Source organism: Streptopelia decaocto, assembly GCF_964273445.1.
Source record: "Streptopelia decaocto genome assembly, chromosome: 6".
Lineage (NCBI taxonomy): Eukaryota > Metazoa > Chordata > Aves > Columbiformes > Columbidae > Streptopelia > Streptopelia decaocto.
In genome coordinates this window covers 21,356,231-21,378,161 of record NC_138660.1, presented here as the reverse complement: position 1 = coordinate 21,378,161, position 21,931 = coordinate 21,356,231, and the positions used below count along the sequence as shown (strand labels likewise).

At 37.6% G+C, this 21,931-nt stretch overlaps 1 protein-coding gene across 8 annotated transcripts in view; it reads right to left on the bottom strand.

Moving 5' to 3' along the window:
- Positions 1–974: 974 nt before the first annotated feature.
- Positions 975–21,931, bottom strand: part of PIK3CB (phosphatidylinositol-4,5-bisphosphate 3-kinase catalytic subunit beta) — a 91,770-nt gene continuing 70,813 nt past the window's right edge. For all 8 annotated transcript variants that reach the window (XM_082056785.1, XM_082056788.1, XM_082056786.1 and 5 more), the window contains 12 exons: positions 20,848–21,036; positions 19,162–19,283; positions 16,917–17,060; positions 15,170–15,269; positions 12,634–12,812; positions 11,899–12,008; positions 11,501–11,579; positions 6,367–6,534; positions 5,761–5,884; positions 4,572–4,717; positions 2,932–3,064; positions 975–2,505 (listed from right to left, as the gene is read on the bottom strand). In XM_082056785.1, the coding sequence (XP_081912911.1) occupies positions 2,368–2,505; positions 2,932–3,064; positions 4,572–4,717; positions 5,761–5,884; positions 6,367–6,534; positions 11,501–11,579; positions 11,899–12,008; positions 12,634–12,812; positions 15,170–15,269; positions 16,917–17,060; positions 19,162–19,283; positions 20,848–21,036 (1,632 nt within the window). In that variant the 3' untranslated portion in view covers positions 975–2,367. The remainder of the gene's footprint in view (positions 2,506–2,931; positions 3,065–4,571; positions 4,718–5,760; positions 5,885–6,366; positions 6,535–11,500; positions 11,580–11,898; positions 12,009–12,633; positions 12,813–15,169; positions 15,270–16,916; positions 17,061–19,161; positions 19,284–20,847; positions 21,037–21,931) is intronic.

The window sequence follows — 21,931 nt, the reverse complement described above, 5'->3', positions numbered from 1 at the left end:
AATTCCACTGTTCTCCTCTTGGATGACAAAATGGGGATGACAGACTGCCTCTCCTTTCACAGAGTGGTTTATTTATTTATGTACTTATTTATTTTGTGAATGAGAATCTGTATGCCACCAGCTGTAGCAGGGATGATAGAAACCCTGGGAAAGTGGTTATCTATTTGCTAATACAATTCAGCAAAACAATACTCCTCTCAAAACTTAACATGAAAGTATCCCAAAATTAACCTGGGTTACCTTATAAACACAGCTTCACACAAGATTCACCTCCAGAGGTCAGCCTGGAAAAGCATTTTTGTGACACGTGCTATCCTCTCAGCTAACAGAAGACCAAGTTCAATTTCATGAGGAAAATGTATTCTTTTGCTGCCAAACACAGAAATACACCATTTAACAAGCCTCTAACTTTCTGTCCTGATTCTCGCTAATAAATTGCAAAGAGTAAATGTAGTGAAGGTAAAGACAACCAAATACAACATATCCCATTGAAGGGCTATAAACCAATACAAATACTGAGCAGAAGCAGTATTTTCTGATCATCTCTGAGTACTAGCACTTTTAAAGAAGATGGCAAGGAAATCACCTTGCCTATCTCAAATACTTTTGCAGCCTGCATTAAAGTGACATCCAAAAAACAGAAAATCACATTACAAACCATCTTTACTCTGTGCAGTATCCCAGTGGTAACTGAGGGAAAGTGTTTATGCATCTGCAGATCAGTGCTACTTTCTCCATTTTGTTGATGGGAATCTAAGGCACCCACTGGAATGACTTGTTGAAAGCCTCAGACGTCTGGGGTGGAACATGGAAGAGACTTGCCTTTTTAGCTACGGATATAAAGATTAGCCTGAATGGTGAGGACAAGAGAATCAAACCACAACATAAAATGCTGTTCTGCGTCCAGACAGGTTCTTGACCTTTAAAAGAAACAACAAAACGTCCAAACAAAAACAAAAAATAATACATCACTCTCAACAAAGTAAAACCACCTTTAATTAAATTCCTACAGAAAACAACATTTCTATGCAAAACAACTGTTTAGTCAAAAAGTAAATATATATAAGTTTAATTCTCTTTCAAATGTCAACAAGAATTGAGCCACCAGTGTTCCTTGGAGAACAAGCAGTAGTTAAAGTCTATCTTGCTGATGTTCAGAAACAGTACGTTACACCTTTTATCAGCAGTTCCCTATTGCACGTAACAAATTTGCTCTCCATTTAAGCACCTAAAAGCCTGGTACCTCACTAAATAAATTAAAACAAATCCAGTTTCTTCAGCAACCATCTTCGACATATATATCTTGGTACAGCAACATTACTGCAAGCTCTTAATAAATAGGGAAAGAAAAGATTAATGACTTCTTATTGGTGTTTTATGGAATGATCTTTTCCCATAAACACTTGCTTTTCCAAACATTTGTGGGTTTTGGTACATATGCTCTAAAAATCACTATGGGTGGTATATTTAATGAAAATTTTCCATACATAAGCCAGTACATTTGCATGGCACAACTAATCTAAGATACGCATTTCAATGTAAGGCTTCTTGCTGAACCTGAAATAAATGTGCCCCTTAAGGAGCTGAAACCAAAGCCCCAGAAGCCCAATGGGAGACCATCCACCAGCGAGGGACTCTCAGACGTGTTCGGGATTGGCCTAACTTTCCTCTTACTGAAGGGCTGCTTCTGTGTGCGTTGTGTCAGAGGAACAAAATTGCGCAACCCTGAACATCTGGACACTGCATCATTTTCAAAGGTCCATCCCCCTGCCCCATCTCTCACCCCTCTCCATCTTACGGATACCTGCTCTTCTTTTGGCAGCAGTATAAGACATGAAGCAGCTTCCTGTAATACAATGATACTGTGGTTGCTATTTACAGTAGAATTAATGCATCTGTGCCAGTAGGGCAGAGTTCTTACGAAAAATATACACAATATGGTAATTTTTAGCCAGATTAGGATATAAAAAAACCAATTTCCTCTTCAAGTCCCAACTTTAAACAAACACGAGTCTGTCAGAGGTCTTCAAACCTCCTGAGTATGTTAGGGCACATTACCCCAACGTATAAAACCAAATATTTACACCTCCATAAAGTACCAAAGAATTTTTAAAAATGCCTAGTAGCTCTCAGCGTGCAAAGTCAGCAGGAACTGATTATCCAGGATGTTCGCTATTTGTAGAGACAGTCTTGGAATCAAGCATTCAGAAGCAGAGTGCAAAAGACTCGGGAATTATTTCAGCACATTTCTTTTTGTTGTTTTGTTTTCTTTCTTGTTTAACGTAAGTTTTGTTGGTCCATGCTACAGGTCCCCTTTAGAAACACTTATCAAGGTAACATTCAGCTTAGTGCAAATGCAAGAATCTTCTAGGATCTGTAATCTTTTCGAACAGTGTGAGCCATCCAGTTCACTTTAGTAGTCCAACTTTCCCGGAGTGCTTCATCAAACTTTTGCTTAAATTGTTTTAGTGCTTCTTCTTCACTCTTCCCTAAGGCGAGAGAGTCCTAAGAAGACAGGAAAACAAGTACTGTCAGGAATTTTAAAAACCACAGTTAAAGCCTCCTTCACCTTTCAACACAAACCACATTGTGTTTGTTTTGACACTTTTTCACTGATTATTCATTAAGCAGTATACTAGTAGTATTTTCTGCGTTTAAAGATAAAACTAAAGAATTAAGCAAATAATTTTCGCCTTTACAGGTCTATGCTTGTGCAAGAGCCAAGACAGAAAACCCCCCTGAAATGACTACACTTAAGATGCAGGGATGCTGAGCTCCTTATAGAATGGCTGAGAAGAATGTATACTCATAGTTTCCTTTCACTGTGTGGCAATCTTGAGAGAAATAGGAAACAAAATGTATTCATCTAGAAATCAAAACTCACATACTGGAAAAATGTTAAGTCCCACTGAGCTGTACATCTTACTTTACCTTGAGATACTGGATGTCCTTGACAGAGGTTAGTTCTGGAAGCCCTGCAGTTAACATCAGTGCAAAGAGTGTAATAAATAGGTTTCCATGTTTTCGCAGAATCAAGTATGCTTCTTCACAATACTGCCGGAACCTTCATGTTCAACCACAATGCCCATGCAATGAAGACAACACATGAGAACTTACACTGTTGATGAATATATGTAACGATTTCAAAAAAATTGGCCTAACACACATATCCTAGGAACACGGTAACAGAAAGGACAGAGATGTCTACAGAACCTCCAATACATTCTGACAAAAATACTCCATGCCTCTCCAACAAGCCCTTAAAACATTGGTACAAGAGACCAAAAGCTTTAAAAAAAAATTTAAAAAGCATATTCTTCAGAAAAAGCAAAAAATGCCAAAGGTAATGCCAGTGTTTGACCTTCCTGAGAATTTAGTAGGTGAAATGCCCTGCTGATCCTATATAGTGGACCTACGGTGGAAAAACAGAACCTCTGTAGCAGTCCCTGCCAATCCAGCCTGTCTGTACAGTAATTCCTTCCTGCAAATGTGGTCAAAATTGAGCTGTCAGATCTGTCATAAAGACCCCTCATGCAGACACTTGAGAACTTGCTCAACATTCCCAAATGTGCCACTGTGCAGTGTTCAATCTGGAATATGGGAAGATCCCTTTGGACTAAGATGACAATTTATACTTCAAAGAATACATCTCTTCTGAGGCATTTTTCAAGAGAAAATGGAATCCTACTGCTATTTAAAGTATTCCATATTCCACAGCTCTTGCAATAGCACAGTCACTTAACAGTCTTTGCTTAATGGTTTTAAAAATGGAGCTACAGGTTAATTTGCTCACTCTCCAGGAGAGTCATGTTCACTGGCAGGTGTTTTCCATTCTTCTAGACCCATCACTACAAATATATGCACAGCTGCTTCTACCAGAAGAAGCCAGATTTGTCAAGCCATATGCAGGTACTTAATTTCATGCCTGCCAAAAACTTCTTCCTGTGAAAACTGATAGCAAAGTGAGAGGAAAACATCCAGAATGCCCATTCTGTCAATTGGTGAGAACGATAAATAAATCTATCTCAACAGGTAGGATCACAGGATCACACAGGGTAGTTTTCCCTTGTCATGTGCTTTCACGTTCCACCATAGCTCTCTAACCCAAGACGCATGCAACAGTGTCGGATTCTGAGCAGATGGCTGTAGATGCCAGAGCATCTAAGGCCAGGACTGGTCAGCACACCGAGTGTACATGGATGGACAGGAAGGGCAGAAGGGAGCCTGTTTCTAAGTCCAGTGCTTCATCTCACTTGAACAACAGTCCGTGGAATCCCTCCCTAGTGCCCAGTGCTGCTGAAGGTAAAAAAGATGAGCCCAGAAGAATCTGCCATCTCCTGCCCAAGATAAAAAGGTAGTGTAGCTTTCTATTGCAGAGCTGTAGTTTCTGAGGTATGAAGTAATGTGTATATATATTCTAGCTTAGGTAGAGTAATAAATAACATTGTAAATACATGTTAGCACACCTTCATACAAGTGCGCAAACCAAACCCAGACAGGTTCTTGGTGTGCTGGGAATTATCACCAGAGATCATCTCAGTTACAAATTAAGAAATTGAAGTAATACTCACCGACCAAATTTCTCAATGTTCCCTGTTTTTCCTTGTTGAATAACGTGAATGAAATCATAGGTGAGTATGAAAGGTACCCGTTCCCTTTTAATTCCAAACTTGGACTTGAAGTTTCCAAGAATATGCCCAAAATCTATATGAAAGAGCTAAAAAAGGAGAAGTGAAAATTAATTTCCCCAGTTAAATATTTCCCTTATACCTCTACAAAATGCTGGTATCAAGAACAGTTAACTCATAATGCTATTCTCCATAGCCCATGGTTTCAACCCTTTGGAAGTATTTAAATAAATCTTGAAATGTTTTAAAACTAAAACCGGCAATAACATCCACGCTGTTACAAGAGACCACTGCTACAAATCAGTGTGCAAAACATTAGATCTAAGCTTCTACTGTCTGCCAATAGACACCTTGTTGGTAATATCAGATAGAGAAATGAGCCCAGCAATGAGCCCATGAGGCTCAACATCATAATATCCAAGGGCTTCCTACATAAAGTCAGGAGCAAAGCTAGTAGAACTTAAATTAATCTCAAGGAATCTGTGACAGTTCTCCTGTTTTAGAATCAAAGATAAGGGCGCTTCAGCTTTCTTCTAGTAGGTAAAAACTTAAAAGAATATTGCAAATATCTGTAAAACTCTCACTTTTATAACCCTTGCTACTTTTATAGTCAGAATAACGTAAATAAAATCAGACAAGTTACAGTGGAAAGTAGCAATTAAACAGGAAAATACATTCTAAGAGTTTACCAAGGTTCTAGATTTTGAGACTTCTGGTCACAGCATTATGCTGGTACTGAGTTCCGGATAGAAAATTTCTGCAGGAGGGACTGCAGAGACTAACTTCAGGAAAGCTATACCACTCAAAACTGCAATTCCTGTATTTTTAATGAAGGTCTTTTGCAAGATACTCTAAGACTACTTTTATTCAATGAATCGGAACTACTAGCAGGCTTTTGGATGTTCCAAAGTTGTCTAGAACAGCCTCACTTGATACAGAATTGCTGACTAAACAAGCATTGGTCAGTCCTTTCACTCTTCTTACATTTCCTTTCTTTGAAGCTCTCATCAATTCTCACTAAACATAGACAGCAGTTCTAACAATGTGTGGATTTCGTTTTACCGAGGCATTAAAGAAATTAATGGTTCTTAAGATAATTCTTGGACAACAGATACACAGAAGAGATTTTTACCTGCCCATTTTTTCTGACCATGATATTATCACTGTGTCTGTCACCAATTCCTAACACATAAGTAGCTACACAGTAGCCAGCACAAGAGAGAGTAAATTCTTCAATGGCTCGATCCAAGTCATCCCTAGAAGCACAAAGATAAACAATGTTAGTGCATACTACTGCTATTTTATGTCATACCTTGACCTCAAAAAAGGATTTTTGCTTGTTTAAACCAGAAGCCCATTAAGATGTTGTAAAACTGTATGTATTTGAAAGAAAATACTGTAAAAAGTAGCTATGGAGAACAGCAGAAGTGCAAATATTATGAAAGGCAACAACATCAAGACTTGAGCCCCACGTAGTTTTCTTGCGTTTGTTTGCTTTGCCAAATCTTGTATGACTTACTCAACAACATGCAGTCAAAATGCTGCAAATCCCAGAATTTCAGCTGGATTGATGTTTGAATTGCAAAAGCATCATGAATCTGAGTCAGAATTCATCACACTAGAAAAATAAGTAGCAACAAACCTGCCAGAAGAGCCACACATTCCTCAACATTGAAATAGAAACTTACAGGAATTTTGTAGCTTACACAATGGATGAGAAAATAACTGTAGAAATTACCCTAAATTGTACTCCTTCAGCCAGTTTAAGAGAGCATCCTTGTTGAAGGCAGCAGCAGCAGCAACGTTGCTACTATTTAACTGAATGTCAGCAATGGTTTCTGAACTAGAAACAGCCTCAATAAGGCCAGAGTGATCTCCAGTTGCTAAACACCCATACGGCAATATCCTGAAACAAAACACAGATTCATATTCAAACCAAAACCAGTAAGACTGTTTCACTAGTGTATCAATATTTTTGAGCAGGCTGAATACTCAGCATTAACTTGAACATTAAACTCTTGAAGATTAACATACAGATATTGCTTGCAAAGCTAAAGTACCAGCAATACATTTAAAACATTTTTTCATATTACATACATATATGTTAAAAAAGAAATTCTAAGCAACCCTAATTTCTCCCTTTTACTAGGGAACACATTTACTTGTAATTTTATAGGAGAAACCATAGAGGGAGCCCTTTGTTTTCATTTGTTAATTTACTGGCTAAACCGAGTTCCTCTCATGTTCATTCAACACTACATTATTTGTTTACATGGAAAAGAGGATCTTATCCTTTTTCCTCATTCTTCCTATTTCAACTTAGAATGCTACGAATAAATTTAAATATAAACATACTACAATGTTTTCCAACTCTTACTAATTTTAGGCATAGAAACCTAATGAAAAACAGGAATACATCTTTTAACCTGCCTGATGTGTAAGAATTTACCTGTGCATTCATATACTATGCCTAGCAAAAATATCTACGACATTATCATTGTATTAAAATAAGACAGTTAAAGATATGAATCAAGGACAGATGTGCCTATATAGATAAGTGTATTTTTCCAGAATGTTTCCTCACTCCAAATGCTTGAAATGCTAAATGGAATGGCAACTTAGATGGAAGTTCAACCTATGCTATGGAAACATAAAGGAAACTCTTCAAAGGCATTGCACCACAAACGGACATGTCTGTTCTCATGCTGGGCATCTTGTGCCAGGAATATTGTCTTAATTCTAGTCGTGGACCCATGTATAAAAGAACAGATGCCCATGCAAACATAGCTGCGGTACACAAAATGTACAGACTAGCAGTCACTAACTTACAAAGCCGTATAAAAAATTGCAGGACATGTTAACATACTTGTGTGTGTGTACGTGTGTATATATAGAAAGAAAAAGCATTGCTGGTGGAGTTGTCATCAGTATTTACGTATAAAACAGATACTAAGTTTGACTGGTACAAAGCAGAACCCCATCTCTTAACTGACATAGTCTATTATCCCAAGCCACGGAAGAAAAATAAAATTCTGGATGAAATCAGTTGAAACTCCTTGGCATAACAGCTATTAGATAACCGAGCAGTTTCTCTACCTCAGTAATAACACACAACTCAAGTGGCACAAGTAGGAATAACTATAGAGTTGGAGACTCTTCTCTAACGGCATCAAAGTGAACTGAAAACCAGATTCAAGAGGTATTTAGAGAACACTCAACTTCAAAACAAAAAAAGAAGTGCAGATTTGGAACCTTCTTCCCGTTTCTATTCTAATCTACTTCCCAGTTAAAACCTCAACTCTAGACCAAGAGGGTTCTCACAATGAACAGACGGGTATCTGTAATTACTGAACAGCAGCGTTCATGATACAAGGAAGCACTGCCCATCCTTATCACGACACGACAAATGTAAGCCAAATATTGCCAGGTTAAAGTGCACGCTGGCCTTCTTCCACGGCATTTCGACCCACCTTCCTTGCAGCCTAACTGGGCACATGTCCAACAACTTCCCCTTCAAAAGCAAGCAATGATGAAAGCCTTCAGCCCCTTGAGGACTCTGTGCTTACAACTGGAGGAAAAAACATCCTTGTCAGAGAGACAGTTTGACAGGAGTCAAGTTAGGGACAAATCCTCTGGGCCCTTTCCATCCCATCCTGGTCTTTCTAACTTCAACGTCTGTCAGCAGGATATGTATGCTCCCTGCTTTTAATGCCAGTAAAGACCACAGACAGATCAATACAGCAATCCTGGGCAGGACAGAAAATTTTCTTCTTCAATCCATTTAATTCTGTTTTTTATTTCAAAAGGTTAATTCTCCAGGGCAGTATCCTTCCAAATACAACACCGAGTTATAGTAATTTATCAACACATCCTCTGTGACTTTGGGTCCAATGGTTTAAAAATAATGACATTCTTTAGCCTTGTTACAAATACACTTTTCAGTATGTTTGTGAACTCTGATTTCATTCATACTCAGGCGCTTAACATCAGACTTCACACACATCAAGCGAGGTGAAAATGAAAACTCACTATCAATAGGCAGTGAAATGAAAGAGTAGTTTTGAGAACTCCCTCTCTCTGTCCAAAATGTAATCAAGTACCAAATACTTTTATGACAATTTACCACAGCAAAGGTCACTTGATATAGATCAAACTCCTCAAGCTTAGGTTTTCATCTTACTCTGTTACATCATTAGTTTCTCCCTTAACACAGTTCCAATGCTGTAATATAGATAAAGCAGCAGAAATACTTTCTGATACAAGCATTACCCTCCTAAGAGATGCAACACTGCAGAGCCCACACCATGCTTGGGAAGACAAGTGTTATGCTCCTCTGCTGTGACATGCATTTGTAATTTTTAAACATTCCTCACAGAAATAATATAAAGTTATGTCATCTACTATGAGCATGCCCATACATAAGACTTCAGATGTAGAATTTTTTAAAGCAAAATAACTTGTAGGTTTGTAACTCTGAAAGTCCCATTTTGTCATTCTGCAGATGCAACCTCATATAGATAGCATTTAACTTACTAAGTTTGTTCCATAATTGCTTAGAGATAATTAGAGATAAACTACAGAGAGAACTGAGAAAGTCTTAGGCCAACTATTTCCTGCTCAATTTTCAGGTAACAGTTTGTCTTAGAAATGAGCAGGTATGGGAATTAACTAAAGCATATGCTTTTTCAGTTTTCTCACTTCTCTCTGGCACTTGGCTGACTCATGTCCAAGGCAAACTGACTCTGAGCCAGACGGTTCTAAATGACAGAGCAGTGTTCATCTGGTGTGACCATCTTTGCTGTGTTATGGTTGAGTCTGGACTGAGAAGCAGATGCACTTCACAGGTGAAGTTTTATTCAGCTGTGCACTCACAGTCCATCCAGTGCCAGCGCAGGCTGAAGGACCACTGCAGCACACTGCTGCATCCTCCCGCCTACACACATTTCTTTTTCTGATACAGACCCTGGCCTTGTTGTGGTATTTTGTCAGAATGCACACACAGGAACCTCGACAACAAAACACATCATGGGTGAAAGAGGCCAGTTTACCCATGAGACAAATTAGTTGACAGTTAAACAAATCAACAAACCAACCAACCTTTCTCCTTCTTCAGCTTTAGAGATCTCAACCCCACATATTTCATGTTCCTCTCAAGAGCTGATAACCCCATCAGGAATATCGTGCTTGCTTTAGACACAGACTGGGCTAAGATCTCATTTTAAATTACTACTGAATAACTGACTGTGGATTGCAGTGCAATTATAAAGAAACTGTTCCTACCCCAAGCTCCTTGATGGCAGCACATTGGTTGCCACTTGATCCACATTTCTTAGAAGCTGTACAATTTGCTTGTAGCAACATATTATCAATTGGAAGAGAGAGGCAAACAGCAAGTGCTTCTGCTCTTACACTGGTGAAAGAGGTGCAAAGCCCTGCTTCTACCTGAATGGAATTATCGGACTTTCTGTAGTGGAAAAAGTTGAAGAGTGCAAAATCCATCATGCATCCACAAAAGGAAAAAGAGAAGCAACAACTTCAGGGAAACTAAAGCCTCAAAGGACGATACAGGTCAAGAAGAAGAGACTCCAGTATGAAGTATTTTTCAGGAAAGCAGTTCTGTTTGACACTACTTTTTCTCCTGACACCATGGCTCTTATCCAAGCAAAAAGAAGCAAACCAACAAGTCCTGACTCATGAACAAGGCAACAGAACCCATTACTGCTGCTGCTAATTCATAGTTTTTGGGAGTTCCTCCTCTTGAGAGATGCGTAGAATGCAAACATGGAGATCACAAGGTCTTACCCTCTTAGCTTCATCCTCATGCTCCAGGCATTCAGAGTACTGTTTCTGTCCAATTCTGTTTTCAATTAAGGCCATTTCAGAGCCTTCCCTTGGCAACTGTCTAGCTAATGTCCCTTTGATAGACTTAGGATTGTAACCCTGCCTCAATCCCAGAATTTTGTTTTATAATCATAACTATGAGAGGATGAACGGAAGAAAGATGCTCCCAGTTAGGTAAATAAATGGAAGAGGCCAATTCTAGAACTTCAGTTCTCACTAGGAACTTCCTCTTTTTTTTTTTCTTCTGAGACTTTTAAGAAAAATCTTGGACATCAGAGCTACTTTTTGATTTTCCTTTGTCGGGTTAAAAAATGCTTTAGTCAGGAAAAGCATATTTGGTAACTCCTAATCACTATTCCTGTTCGCTAGGCACAGTGTGTGGCCCAGGCTGGAACCACAAACCAAGCTTCTGGGAAGGCAGCAACCAAAGAATGCCTCATCTGGGATTCCACAGCTGCCAGCGGTTGTCCTTGCTCTTAAATACTGGATCAGTCTCCTCACAGTCTATTTATAATTACATAAATTATCGAAAGTTTCCTCAGTGTTCAACTTAACACACACTCAGCCACCTCACTGCAAACATACACTTCCAGAAACAATTTATTATTCACATTCCTACATTAACCCATACTTCACTCAAAGGAATCTTTCCATAAGCAGCATAAGTAACAAGTTTATAATTTTACTTATCTGTGTGGGCTTAGATAAATGACATGAGATATGGTGCACAAGGAAAAATATTCTGCTTGATAATAAACAAAAATTGCAAAGTTTCACTTCTTCACTCACACTTCCATTATTTCTTTTAATGGCTAAATTCTTTTGTAATGTGGGTCATCAAGGGAATGAACTGCTAAGAGAAACCATCTAAGTAGTTAAGGTAACCTTGGCTATGACAAGTGAAACCTTTGGCTAGCGATATAGATCTTTAGACAGTGGGACAGGTGGGAAAGGTACTTAAAAAACAGGAAAGCTTTACTGCTAAAAGTTGACTCTCCGTCCAAATAAACTAGCCCTCAAGAGATCTTTACCGGAGATCCAGACCAGCTTCTTTCCAAAGTATGTCCATCAAACGCAAAATCTGGAGTGTCAACATGTCCTGTCGAAGATCTATAATGAGAGGTTGAAACAGCTTCTTCAGTTTCTCAGTGTGTTGTAGGCAAACTTTCTAATGTTTATACGACCTTCAGGAAAAGGTATCTAAAAATACTCATCAAGTTTAAGGGTTGAAGTGGGATTAACCATAATTTTATCATCATGACTGATAATGTCTATACTTTGAAACCCAGTCAGTAGAAGATGCTTAATTTCTTTATCCATGTTAGAATAAACAACATTTATATTATAGCAATACAGAGCAATAGAGCTCCAGTGCAAGTGTGGGAATGAAGAAGGAAAAGGAAAAATCGAAAATTTTAGCACTTCTTACCATCACCATTTTTAAAGATGATCCCTACAAGATCTCCTCCAAACATTTTATTATTGTACACTATCCATAAAGGCTTCATTTTAGAATCCATATATCTACACTTCTCAACACTAGAAAAAATACAACAAAAGTTTTAGTCAAGTAAGAGTAATTCAACTGAAAAGGTCTAAACATTGTTCAAAACACAACAGCACACATAGCCTTCCAGTTTGGAAATACTTAAATGTTCTCTCTGCTTTCATTCTGCTACTATGCTGTGAGCACGTACCAAGTTACAAAAATATCTGTTATAGATGCCATGTATTGGATACTGTGATTGGCATATGCATATCTAATGTTTAAATTGACCACACACATTTCAGAGAAAATAGTTTTATATCCTATCTCACAAATTATTTTACTTTATATTTAAATGCTGCTTAAAGTTTTAATGGGTTTTGTGCTTTTGTTATAAATAGGAACAGTCTAATTAACTTTTGGACTTATATTTAAATGTGTTTAGCTGTGGTAACGCATTGACTAAGAAAACATTAAGTTTCACAGTGGTTTACAAAAATTTTCTAACTTAGCTCACGAAGATTCTCAACAGACCTTCTGGGTCTATAGAAAAAACTCCCTCTGACAGTATGTCTGCTGAAAATACAGACAAAGGAAGTTAAAATACAGACATGTTTCTGCTTTACTGTTTCCATGCAAAAGCTACAGTGAAATTTTATTCACTCATTCTTAACTTACTGTAGTTCCGAAAGTATAACAGAAGGATTCAGAGGAGACTGGAGGTCAGAAAGCGCTTCTCTGTAAGCATTTTGTTTCAAACATGTATGCATTGCATCTTTTCCTTTTGCTTTGCTTTGTTTCATGGCATTCAGCTTAATTAGACTGTTTAAAGTCTTCATTTTGTTAAGGGCTTCCACCTGAAAGAGGTATTTTATTTTTAAAAGTTATTGCTCTGATTTTACATGTAACACAATGTAAAATCCAGGTTCAAAACAAAACAGTATTGAATAATTCTGCAACTTTAAAAAAACGAAAATAATAGATGGCAATTAAGGTGGCATTCCCAAAAAAAAAACATTAGAACAGCATTTTTCTAAGTCACTCAAGTCTCCTAAGCTGAGAGTCACTTTTTAAAGCAGAAGTTAACATTTCCAAGAAAAGGAATGAGGCATTGCAATGTACGAAAAGTTTACACAAATTTCTTCTTCAAAATGCAATTTTCATCCACTAATTCAACAAAGCACATAACACAGGTGCCTCTACCCATACTGAAGTCAACAGAAATACTGAGTGCTTCATATCTCTAACAAAATCAAACATTACTTGAGATGAGCTATGGATGCAGATACTTCATTGTACCCATTCAGTTGCCATATGACCACTTGCACACAATTTCCATATACATAACTATGTATGTGGAAATACATACATAAGAGCAGAGTCTTAAATGTTTGTTCATTAAAATCCTGCTCAAGTTCAGCATAAGGTAAATACTCTAATCAAAGTGTTCAAAATCACCATCTCATCTAAGCAATATTGTTACCTTAAAAATGTGTAAAACTGCAAGGCAAATATTTGCAATCAATACAGGTAGGTTTAACCCTTTTTCCTCCTCCTCTTCCTTTGTAAAGTTTTTTACTGGTACATAATTTCTAAGAAAACAGGTAAACTAATGAGGTAAATACACATAACACTAAGAGAAAAAAGCCCTTTGGTAACAAACCTAGATCGCACATACAACCAATGCAATTTCTACATTACATCTACATCTAAACAATTTGTTAATATAGCACAGTTGATACAACATACAACAATCAGCTCTATTCACACTAGCTACATTTAACATGCTCAGTAATACACATATTCTCTAGCAAACTGCACCAATTTAATAACTACAAAAGTTGATTTCTATACAAGGAAGCTTCAGTCTAACTTAAAAGGTGCTGAGTCAAAACTTACCACTTCTACAGACAGACTGAGCCCTGTCAGGCAGGATGCTGTGGAAATTGTACGCAGTTTGATTATAAAATTGAGGCAATGGAGACCTGCCAGGTCAGCCATCTGTCAAAACCAAGTGCTCTGCTTATCCACTATTCTAGGAGCTGTACAAATATCAGCAACAAGGGAACAAAATGGAACCTGTGTTGTACAAACAGGAACTTTTTGAAGTATTTCTACTTTGAATTTCTTCCGTGTTTGCACAGTTGGGATTTTTTTTGCCCCTTCTTTGATTGTACTGACATTTGTTTCCTGTGAAGTGTTCAAAAACTTTACTGACCTAAGGTCTATTGCTTAAAGCATTTCATCACCTAATCTTTTTATGATTTTGGTAATACTAACAAGCACTCATGTAAAGACAGTCTTTTCAATGCCCTGTGAACTGCAGTAATAAGGAGCACAACAGTACATTCCTGTTCCACGTGCCTCTCAAAGCACAGTTTCAAGGTAGACAGCAGCAAAACTGTTAGAAATAACACTCATCAGACAAGTACCTACCGAGTTAGGCTTTGTGCCCTGATACAGCAAATACATTAGTTCCAGAGAGAGATCATTTTTCAAAGATTTCTATGGTCACAATCTAAATTAACTTGCTGAAACTGCTTTAGAGACTTCAAACATGATTTGAGAGTATCTCAATGGTCTGCTGATACACTTGTTGGTGTATTTAAAAGAAAAGCTCTCACATTTTAAAAGCAAACACCTTTTTTTTTTTTTTTTTTTCCGGTAAATGGCACACCTATATTAATGCTAAAACGAGTGTTTGGTTGCTTCAACACCTCTGTCTCCAAGGAGTAGTACCATTATACTACCATTTCAGGGTTTTCTGTATCATCTTTTAAGAAAAGCAAAGCTGCAGAAAGCTGCTGTTCTGGACTCACCTACATAAAGTTTAGATAGAAAGGAAATAGTTTCTACTGAACAAGCTACCCTTACTGGGGAAAAAACGTCACAAGTTTTAAGTGCGCACAAACCCTTCTTCGGTTAATAATCTACTGCTCTATCCCAAACTGAAAGTATCTCGCACATGTCGAACACCACGAAAGCAGCTGCCAACCTCCGTGGCCCCGCAGTGCTACCTGCTTTCTGTGCCAGGGAGCACATGCAGCCATTCAGCCCTTTTCTTCCTCTCTTTCACCAAGGCTTCCTTCTCTTCCCCACTCCTGAACAGACAGGCTTTGTCAAGGTAACCAAATATGCCACATAGGAGCAATGGAGTAAGTATCTGAGTTACAAGCAAGGAGAAGCCAGATTCAAGGAGAAGGGAAGTCTGTACCTGTTTAGCAAGCACTTTCATATGAGCAACACTTCCTCGGCAGTAAGCTTCAAGTATCAAACCGAACTGTACTGAAACGGCAGGTATGTGAACCTCTGACCTAAACGAAGAAAAGCTTCTCATCAGACCACAGCATTTACAGATCAGCAATCTTCAAGTCATTAAAATAAAACTTTAAACCAAAACAGAACAAAACAAAAACCAAACACCAAAACACCTCATGGTCATGTAAATAAAAAGGCAGATTTCTTAAGAAATAACGGAACACTTATGTGCTGAAGACTATGAGGACTGGCTGGTTTCAACACATGCCACTCGTTTCAAGATCTAGAACTGTTCTAGAGGCAGTAATGTTAAGAGGTAGCAACTGTATATTTGTTTTCAGGAACCCCCTTTATTCATGAAAGTAGTCCTGATAAATCATGGAAGATACTGACAGTCAGGGCTGATGATAAATCATGTGTTCTCAAATCTTCGTAAGTGAAAAGCCTAAACTTGCCTGAGGGGGAACACTTTGAAACAAACCACTGAATCTTATACCAGAGCAAATTATCCTCCAAAACATTTTCATATGGTACTTGCAGGTGTACAGTCTTGCATCTGGGCAGGAACAACCCCAGGTTCCAGTATAAGTTAGGCAACAACCTGTTAGAGAGCAACTTAGGGGAAAGGGACCTGGGGGTCCTGGTGGACAGCAGGATGACCATGAGCCAGCACTGGGCCCTTGTGGCCAGGAAGGCCAATGGTACCTGGGGTGTATTAGAAACGGGGTGGTCAGTAGGTCAGAGAGGTTCTCCTCCCCCTCTACTCTGCCCTGGTGAGACCACACCTGGAATATTGTGTCCAGTTCTGGGCCCCTCAGTTCAAGAAGGACAGGGAACTGCTGGAGAGAGTCCAGTGCAGGGCAACAGAGATGATGGAATGGAGCATCTCCCTTATGAGGAAAGACTGAGGGAGCTGAGCCTCTTTAGCTTGGAGGAGACTGAGGGGTGACTTCATTGATGTTTTTAAATAATGTCAGGAGGGTGGAGCCAGGCTCTTCTCGGTGACAACCAATGACAGGACAAGGGGTAATGGGTTCAAACTGGAACACAAGAGGTTCCACTTAAATATGAGAATAAACTTCTTCTCAGTGAGAGTGCCAGAGCCTGGAACAGGCTGCCCAAGGGGGTTGTGGAGTCTCCTTCTCTGGAGACATTCAAACCCGCCTGGACACCTTCCTGTGTGTTCCTGCTCCGGCGGGGGGATTCGACGAGATGATCTTTCGAGGTCCCTTCCAATCCCTGACATTCTGTGATTCTACGAATTTACCTTATAGTACATTCTGCAAGGTTTCTGCGATTCACAGAACTGGTCATCAAAAGTAACAAAAACACAAAGAACTGCTTTTGTTTTCTGTTAATACTCTCAACAATAATAGAAATTTTTTCCAACTGTGAGGTATAAATATTGTACCTTTACTGCACACATAGCCAAAACAAACAATACAACTTTATATACAAGCCTAACTTATCAGATAGAGCTGAACGCATTTTGAAGTAGTTTTTATCAAACAGTAGATTACAAACCACCATAATATATTTTTAATTACAGGCTTGCTCTCATCTATAAATGCCAAATGTAAAGAAACAAAAAAGACTTGTAGGAGATTACAATAACGGCTCATTTAGAAAAATTCTCAAGAAATCATATTTACAAGTCCAAAACGGCTCAGCAGTTTCAGAAAGACATAAGGGAAAACTCCTACCTTAGATGCCAAAACAACATCTGTCCTATTCTCCTGTTAGCGATTGCTCTCTCTAATAGAAATCTGGAGAGTGCACAATCAAGAAAAGGTTCATATTTCAGGACTTGCACAAGTTGAAGAAGATACTGAGAGAGCTCTTCATCACTAGAATGAGATACATAAAAAGCAGTTAGTAGCAGAGTAACTAGATCAATGATATTCCAGAAATTCAGATGCATATGGCAAATCCAACGCTGTCATATTTGTTTCAATAGCAAGAATGTCCCCCAGTTTTTCAGTCGCACTACGGACAATAAAACACAACTTAATGCAACTGTTTGATTGATCAATTCATCAGTAAGTTGTACCTCTAACAGAATTTTATGGCCCTCAAACACATAGAGCAAAAACCTGGTGTTCTGTCATGAGCTTTTACAAGACTAAGATCTGAGGCTGAGTGCTAGGTTAAGCATCTGGGACATTAATTTTTTCAAATTATTTCAGACTGGACATTGGTTCCCCCTGACTGAGGAGCTGAACCTTCGGAATCACATAAAGAACCACTGTAACCCAGAAGTTAGCAGCAGTGGGCACAGGCAAGGAATAATTGCATATAACCATCAAAGTCACTCAGCTTACAAACAAGGAGGAGAGTATTCATTCCAGCCAATGCAATGCAATTAACATGTCTTTAAAAGTTACTACCTGTCAGTTAACAGGTGTTAATTTATTAAGATACACCTACAAAGTGATCCATTTAGCCAAAATATTTTGTTTTGGGCTTGTTCAGTTTAGGGTTTTTTTGCTTTTGTTCATTTGTTTTAATCATACCAACAACTTGAAGGTTTTTAGAGGATAAGGAAAAAGCACATCATCTTTAAGAAACCAAACAGTGCCCAAATTAGTCCTACTTCGTAAGTGCAAATTTAAGTATTTAGCCACAGTTCATAAATATACCTTTGAAAAGCTCTATGCTAATGAACTATTTCAAGTATTATTGACATAATAAAAATAATTCCAATAATTATTTATAAAATCCTGTATTCCCTCTCCCCCAAAAAAACAATTATGTTACTCTAAAACAAATGTGAATGTTCCTTGGCTAATTACATTTGAGTATCTTTTATCCTATAAAAGGCCTGCAGAATTCAAATTCTCTGCAAAGATGGAAGGAAAAGAGCAGAAATTCTTCTGTCAGTCCCTTGAAGATTTCAGAGATGCACATAGTGAATTATTTCATTCTCTCCATCCTACTCTGAAAAGCTTCAGTAACTTGCTAAAAAAGTTCAATTATGCTGTGTTGTATTTATTTTTGCCTATTTTTTTTAATCTCAGCTAATAAAATCACCTTTAGGTTACGGTTTTTACCAGCTGCCTTCAGCAGACTTTTTAAAGAAGCTGAAAATTGATTTTTGACAGCCAACTGAACACACTTCTGTTTCAGAGCCAGAACTAAGAATTCTGGAAATAATTCCAGATGTAACAACTCAGTATTATTAGGATAGCCCAGCAGCTAAATTGCTTGTTTGCATTTTAAAGAAGTCAAAATATTCCGTCTTTTTTTTCTTTTTTTTTTTTTTTTTTTTTTAACCCCAGAAGTCTGGCCTTGACCATTAAAAAAATAAATCATTAAGCTATTCACCACAGAGAATTTAGAATTCAAGGACAGGAAATATGCAGTAATGCTGCAAATGATAATGTTATAAAATCTTGCCCTAAGTTACAGTGAAGAGCAAAATTACACGAGAGAAAGAAAGAACTGCAGATAGCAAAAGCTACTGTGAAGAACAAATAAAACAGTAACTATTTTTGGTTTTGTTGTTGTTGTTTGTTTGTTTGTTTGTTGTACTATATGCTACAACTTACATTTCTTCTAAATAACATCGCAAATACCTGACAGAGTCTGAGGTGCCTGGATGGCTATTTTCATAGTATTTGATTACTGTAATATTTTCTGCCTTTGTTATTAAGAAGTTCTCACGCTATCTTGCTCTCCCTTTGTCCGAGAGAGTGGTGAACACACAACCCTCTTTGGGACAAAGGTTCTCTTAGCTACATGGAAAATAATAATCATTGAATACAAGATATCAGAATAAGAAGGTTTTATTTGGCTGCCAACGTGCTTATCTAGAAATTACACTGCTTTATTTGGCCATCTATTGATGGCAGGCAATGTGTTTAAATCTTTCCTCTTTTCTCTGTAAACAAAGAGAATAGTTTTTCACCCCAGAAATCCTTGCACGGTGAAGTAATACACTATACTCACCTCATTTGCTTTAAGCAACCCACTGCATATTCTCTGACGTACTGGTCTGGATAATTGAAATCCAAGAGCTCTAACGCTTCTCTAGGCAGCAGCTTGGGCCATATCTGAAGGAGAGCCTGAAGCTGTTTTAAAAAGAAGACTGTTAGGTTACAAGTAAAGTAACTATTTAAGAAAGCAGATGGGTATAACGGCCTATAAAACATTCACACTGTTAACAGAAGGAGGCTAGAAACTGCTCATAAGTGGGGGGAGAACAGGAAGGAGAGAAAGAATTCTGGGAAAAAATGGGCCCACTTTTAATTAAATTTCTTACCCTTTAAAATGTTCAAGATTACTTTTTCAGCACTAGGTCTCATTTAGTCTGAAAAATCTGTTTCTGCACACACAGACACAATGCACAGTAAACAAAAATTAGGTAAGCCCAGATACATATGTCTTAGAAAGAGTTTCAAGAACATTTAGATAAAGTTCCATAAATGCTCTCATAAATACAGAAACATTTTGGGAATGGTTAAAGTTTTTCATTAAAAAAAAAAAAAAAAGAAATCAAAGAAAGTTTTTGATGATACAGATCTTTACCAAAAATATTTATCCACCTCAACTGATGGAGCTTTTCCCATACGCACTATGGATAGTAATGAGCGTAAATTGCAAAAGGGATGATTCAGGTTAGATATTTAAAAAAAAATCCCCAAACTAAAGACAATTATGTGCTGGAAAAAATTACAGAAAACATTAGTGTATTATTTTGGACTACCAAAAAGAACAACAAACTCATATAATTTATCCTATATCAAGGATCCACCTATTCCTAAAAAGCATCACAAGAGTTGGATTCTGTTGGGGTAAACACAGCAAAAGGCAGCTAGACCAACTTCTTTACAGTATAGGGAAATAACCGTGCACATCTATACAAACAATACAGTTTTACTGAAAATGTAATATTGTATCACAGCCCCAGTCTTCAAGTCCTTGATCACTTAAAACTACTTCAAAGAGATTCTATGTGGTCAAATAGTCAGCACCACGAGCAGGAAGTTTATTCTACCACTAGTGGGTATCGTATCTCTTTGAAAAAATCATCTGTCTGCCTCAATGAGGTTTAATTACCCAGTCTGACATGTGGATTTTTATAATATTTGAGCAGTTTAATGATATTTATAAGAAGCCTTATTTCAGATCTTGATTTACAAACTTAAAATTTTTCAATAACCTTATTTTATAAGTTCTTACTATGAAGATGGTCAAATGCTGGAACACGTTGCCCAGAGAGACTGCAGAGTCAAAACCCAGCTGGACACAGCCCTGCTCCAGCTGATCATGCTTGAGCCAGATGGATGCTTGGACTAGATGATCTCAAGTGGTCCCTTCCAAACCTAACTGACTTCTGTGATTCTATGAAATTCCTTCCATTTAAGACCAAAGCTGAGCACCAGATTTTAAAATTAGCCTGTATAAATAATTGCTGTGCTCTTCTCTTCATTCAGAGGACCTCTGAAATGCATTTTGGGTTTTGGTTTTTTTAAGGTAGGCTGCTGCGTATGTGTCCAGGCCACAGAAGGTACACAAGGAACTTTGCTTTACACAATAGTACCATTTCAAAATGTTTATACTCGGGAAAGAAAACCTATCCACTCATTATTTGACTCCAGCATTTTTCTCCACTGTCATTGCCTTTTCCCTTACCTGAGCAACATCTTCAAGTTTGTTCCATTTTAAAGAGAGCAGCAGCTTTGGCAATGATTGTGGAAAATTTTCACGACAGTCATATCGCAAAGTCCAAATAAGATCCATTTCATTTTCACAGAGTTGAGATAAAGGATCTCTTTCCATTATTTCTTTTAGTACAATATAAAACTTCTTACCACCTCGACCCTAGAAAACGAGAAATTTATAATGTTTTGATATATTCAGTATGATTCTTATATTTTAGCTCAAATACTAGAAATCCTACACCAGGAAAAACATCAGATAAAACTCATGAAACACAGGGGAATTACTACTATGCCTTTCTTTCAGATTCAAATTTCTTAAGCTGCAAGAACTGTCACTATGATTCAAAATTCAGCATACAGAAGTTTCTGAAAAAGTAACAAAACTTTAGACTTAATGACGCTAGATGGCAATATTTCCATTTTCCAACTCTAACATGGAGAACTTTGTTTAGGATGCATATACTTTCTCCTTTTGTTTTTCCAGTAAGTAAATTTAATAGATATACATATAAATTATTTTTAATTAAAAGCCAAAAGATACTTTTCGAGCAATAACCAAAGGGAAGTATATTTCCTAAGTATATAAACATGTATTTGTCTTCTAGTCCAGACTTGTCATTTCCAGACATTTTGCACCATTTTATCTGTGCAGCATTAACATTGGTATTGATGCTGTAAATCAGTTTGTATGAATGAGTCTTCACACTGGCTCAGTTAATAAATGCAAGGGCAGAAGTTAAAGCAGTGATAGCAGCAACAACAGCATTCCACAAATTAATGGGTGACAAATGAAACTGCTGCTTCTGGGTAAGGAGGTAGTAGTAGCTGAAGGGAGTAAGTTACTTTCAATACATATTTTGAAAAACAATATGGCAAATTTTAAACACCAAAGACAACTTTATCTTTGCAAAGCTTAAGAATTTTCCTCATAATTTTAAGAGGTAGGTCAAAGGTCTTTACATTAATGGAAAATAAAAAAACCACAAAACAACAAAGGAAAGGAATGGTAGGTAAAACCAATTAGGATTCATGGCAGAAACAAAGAGCTCTCATGA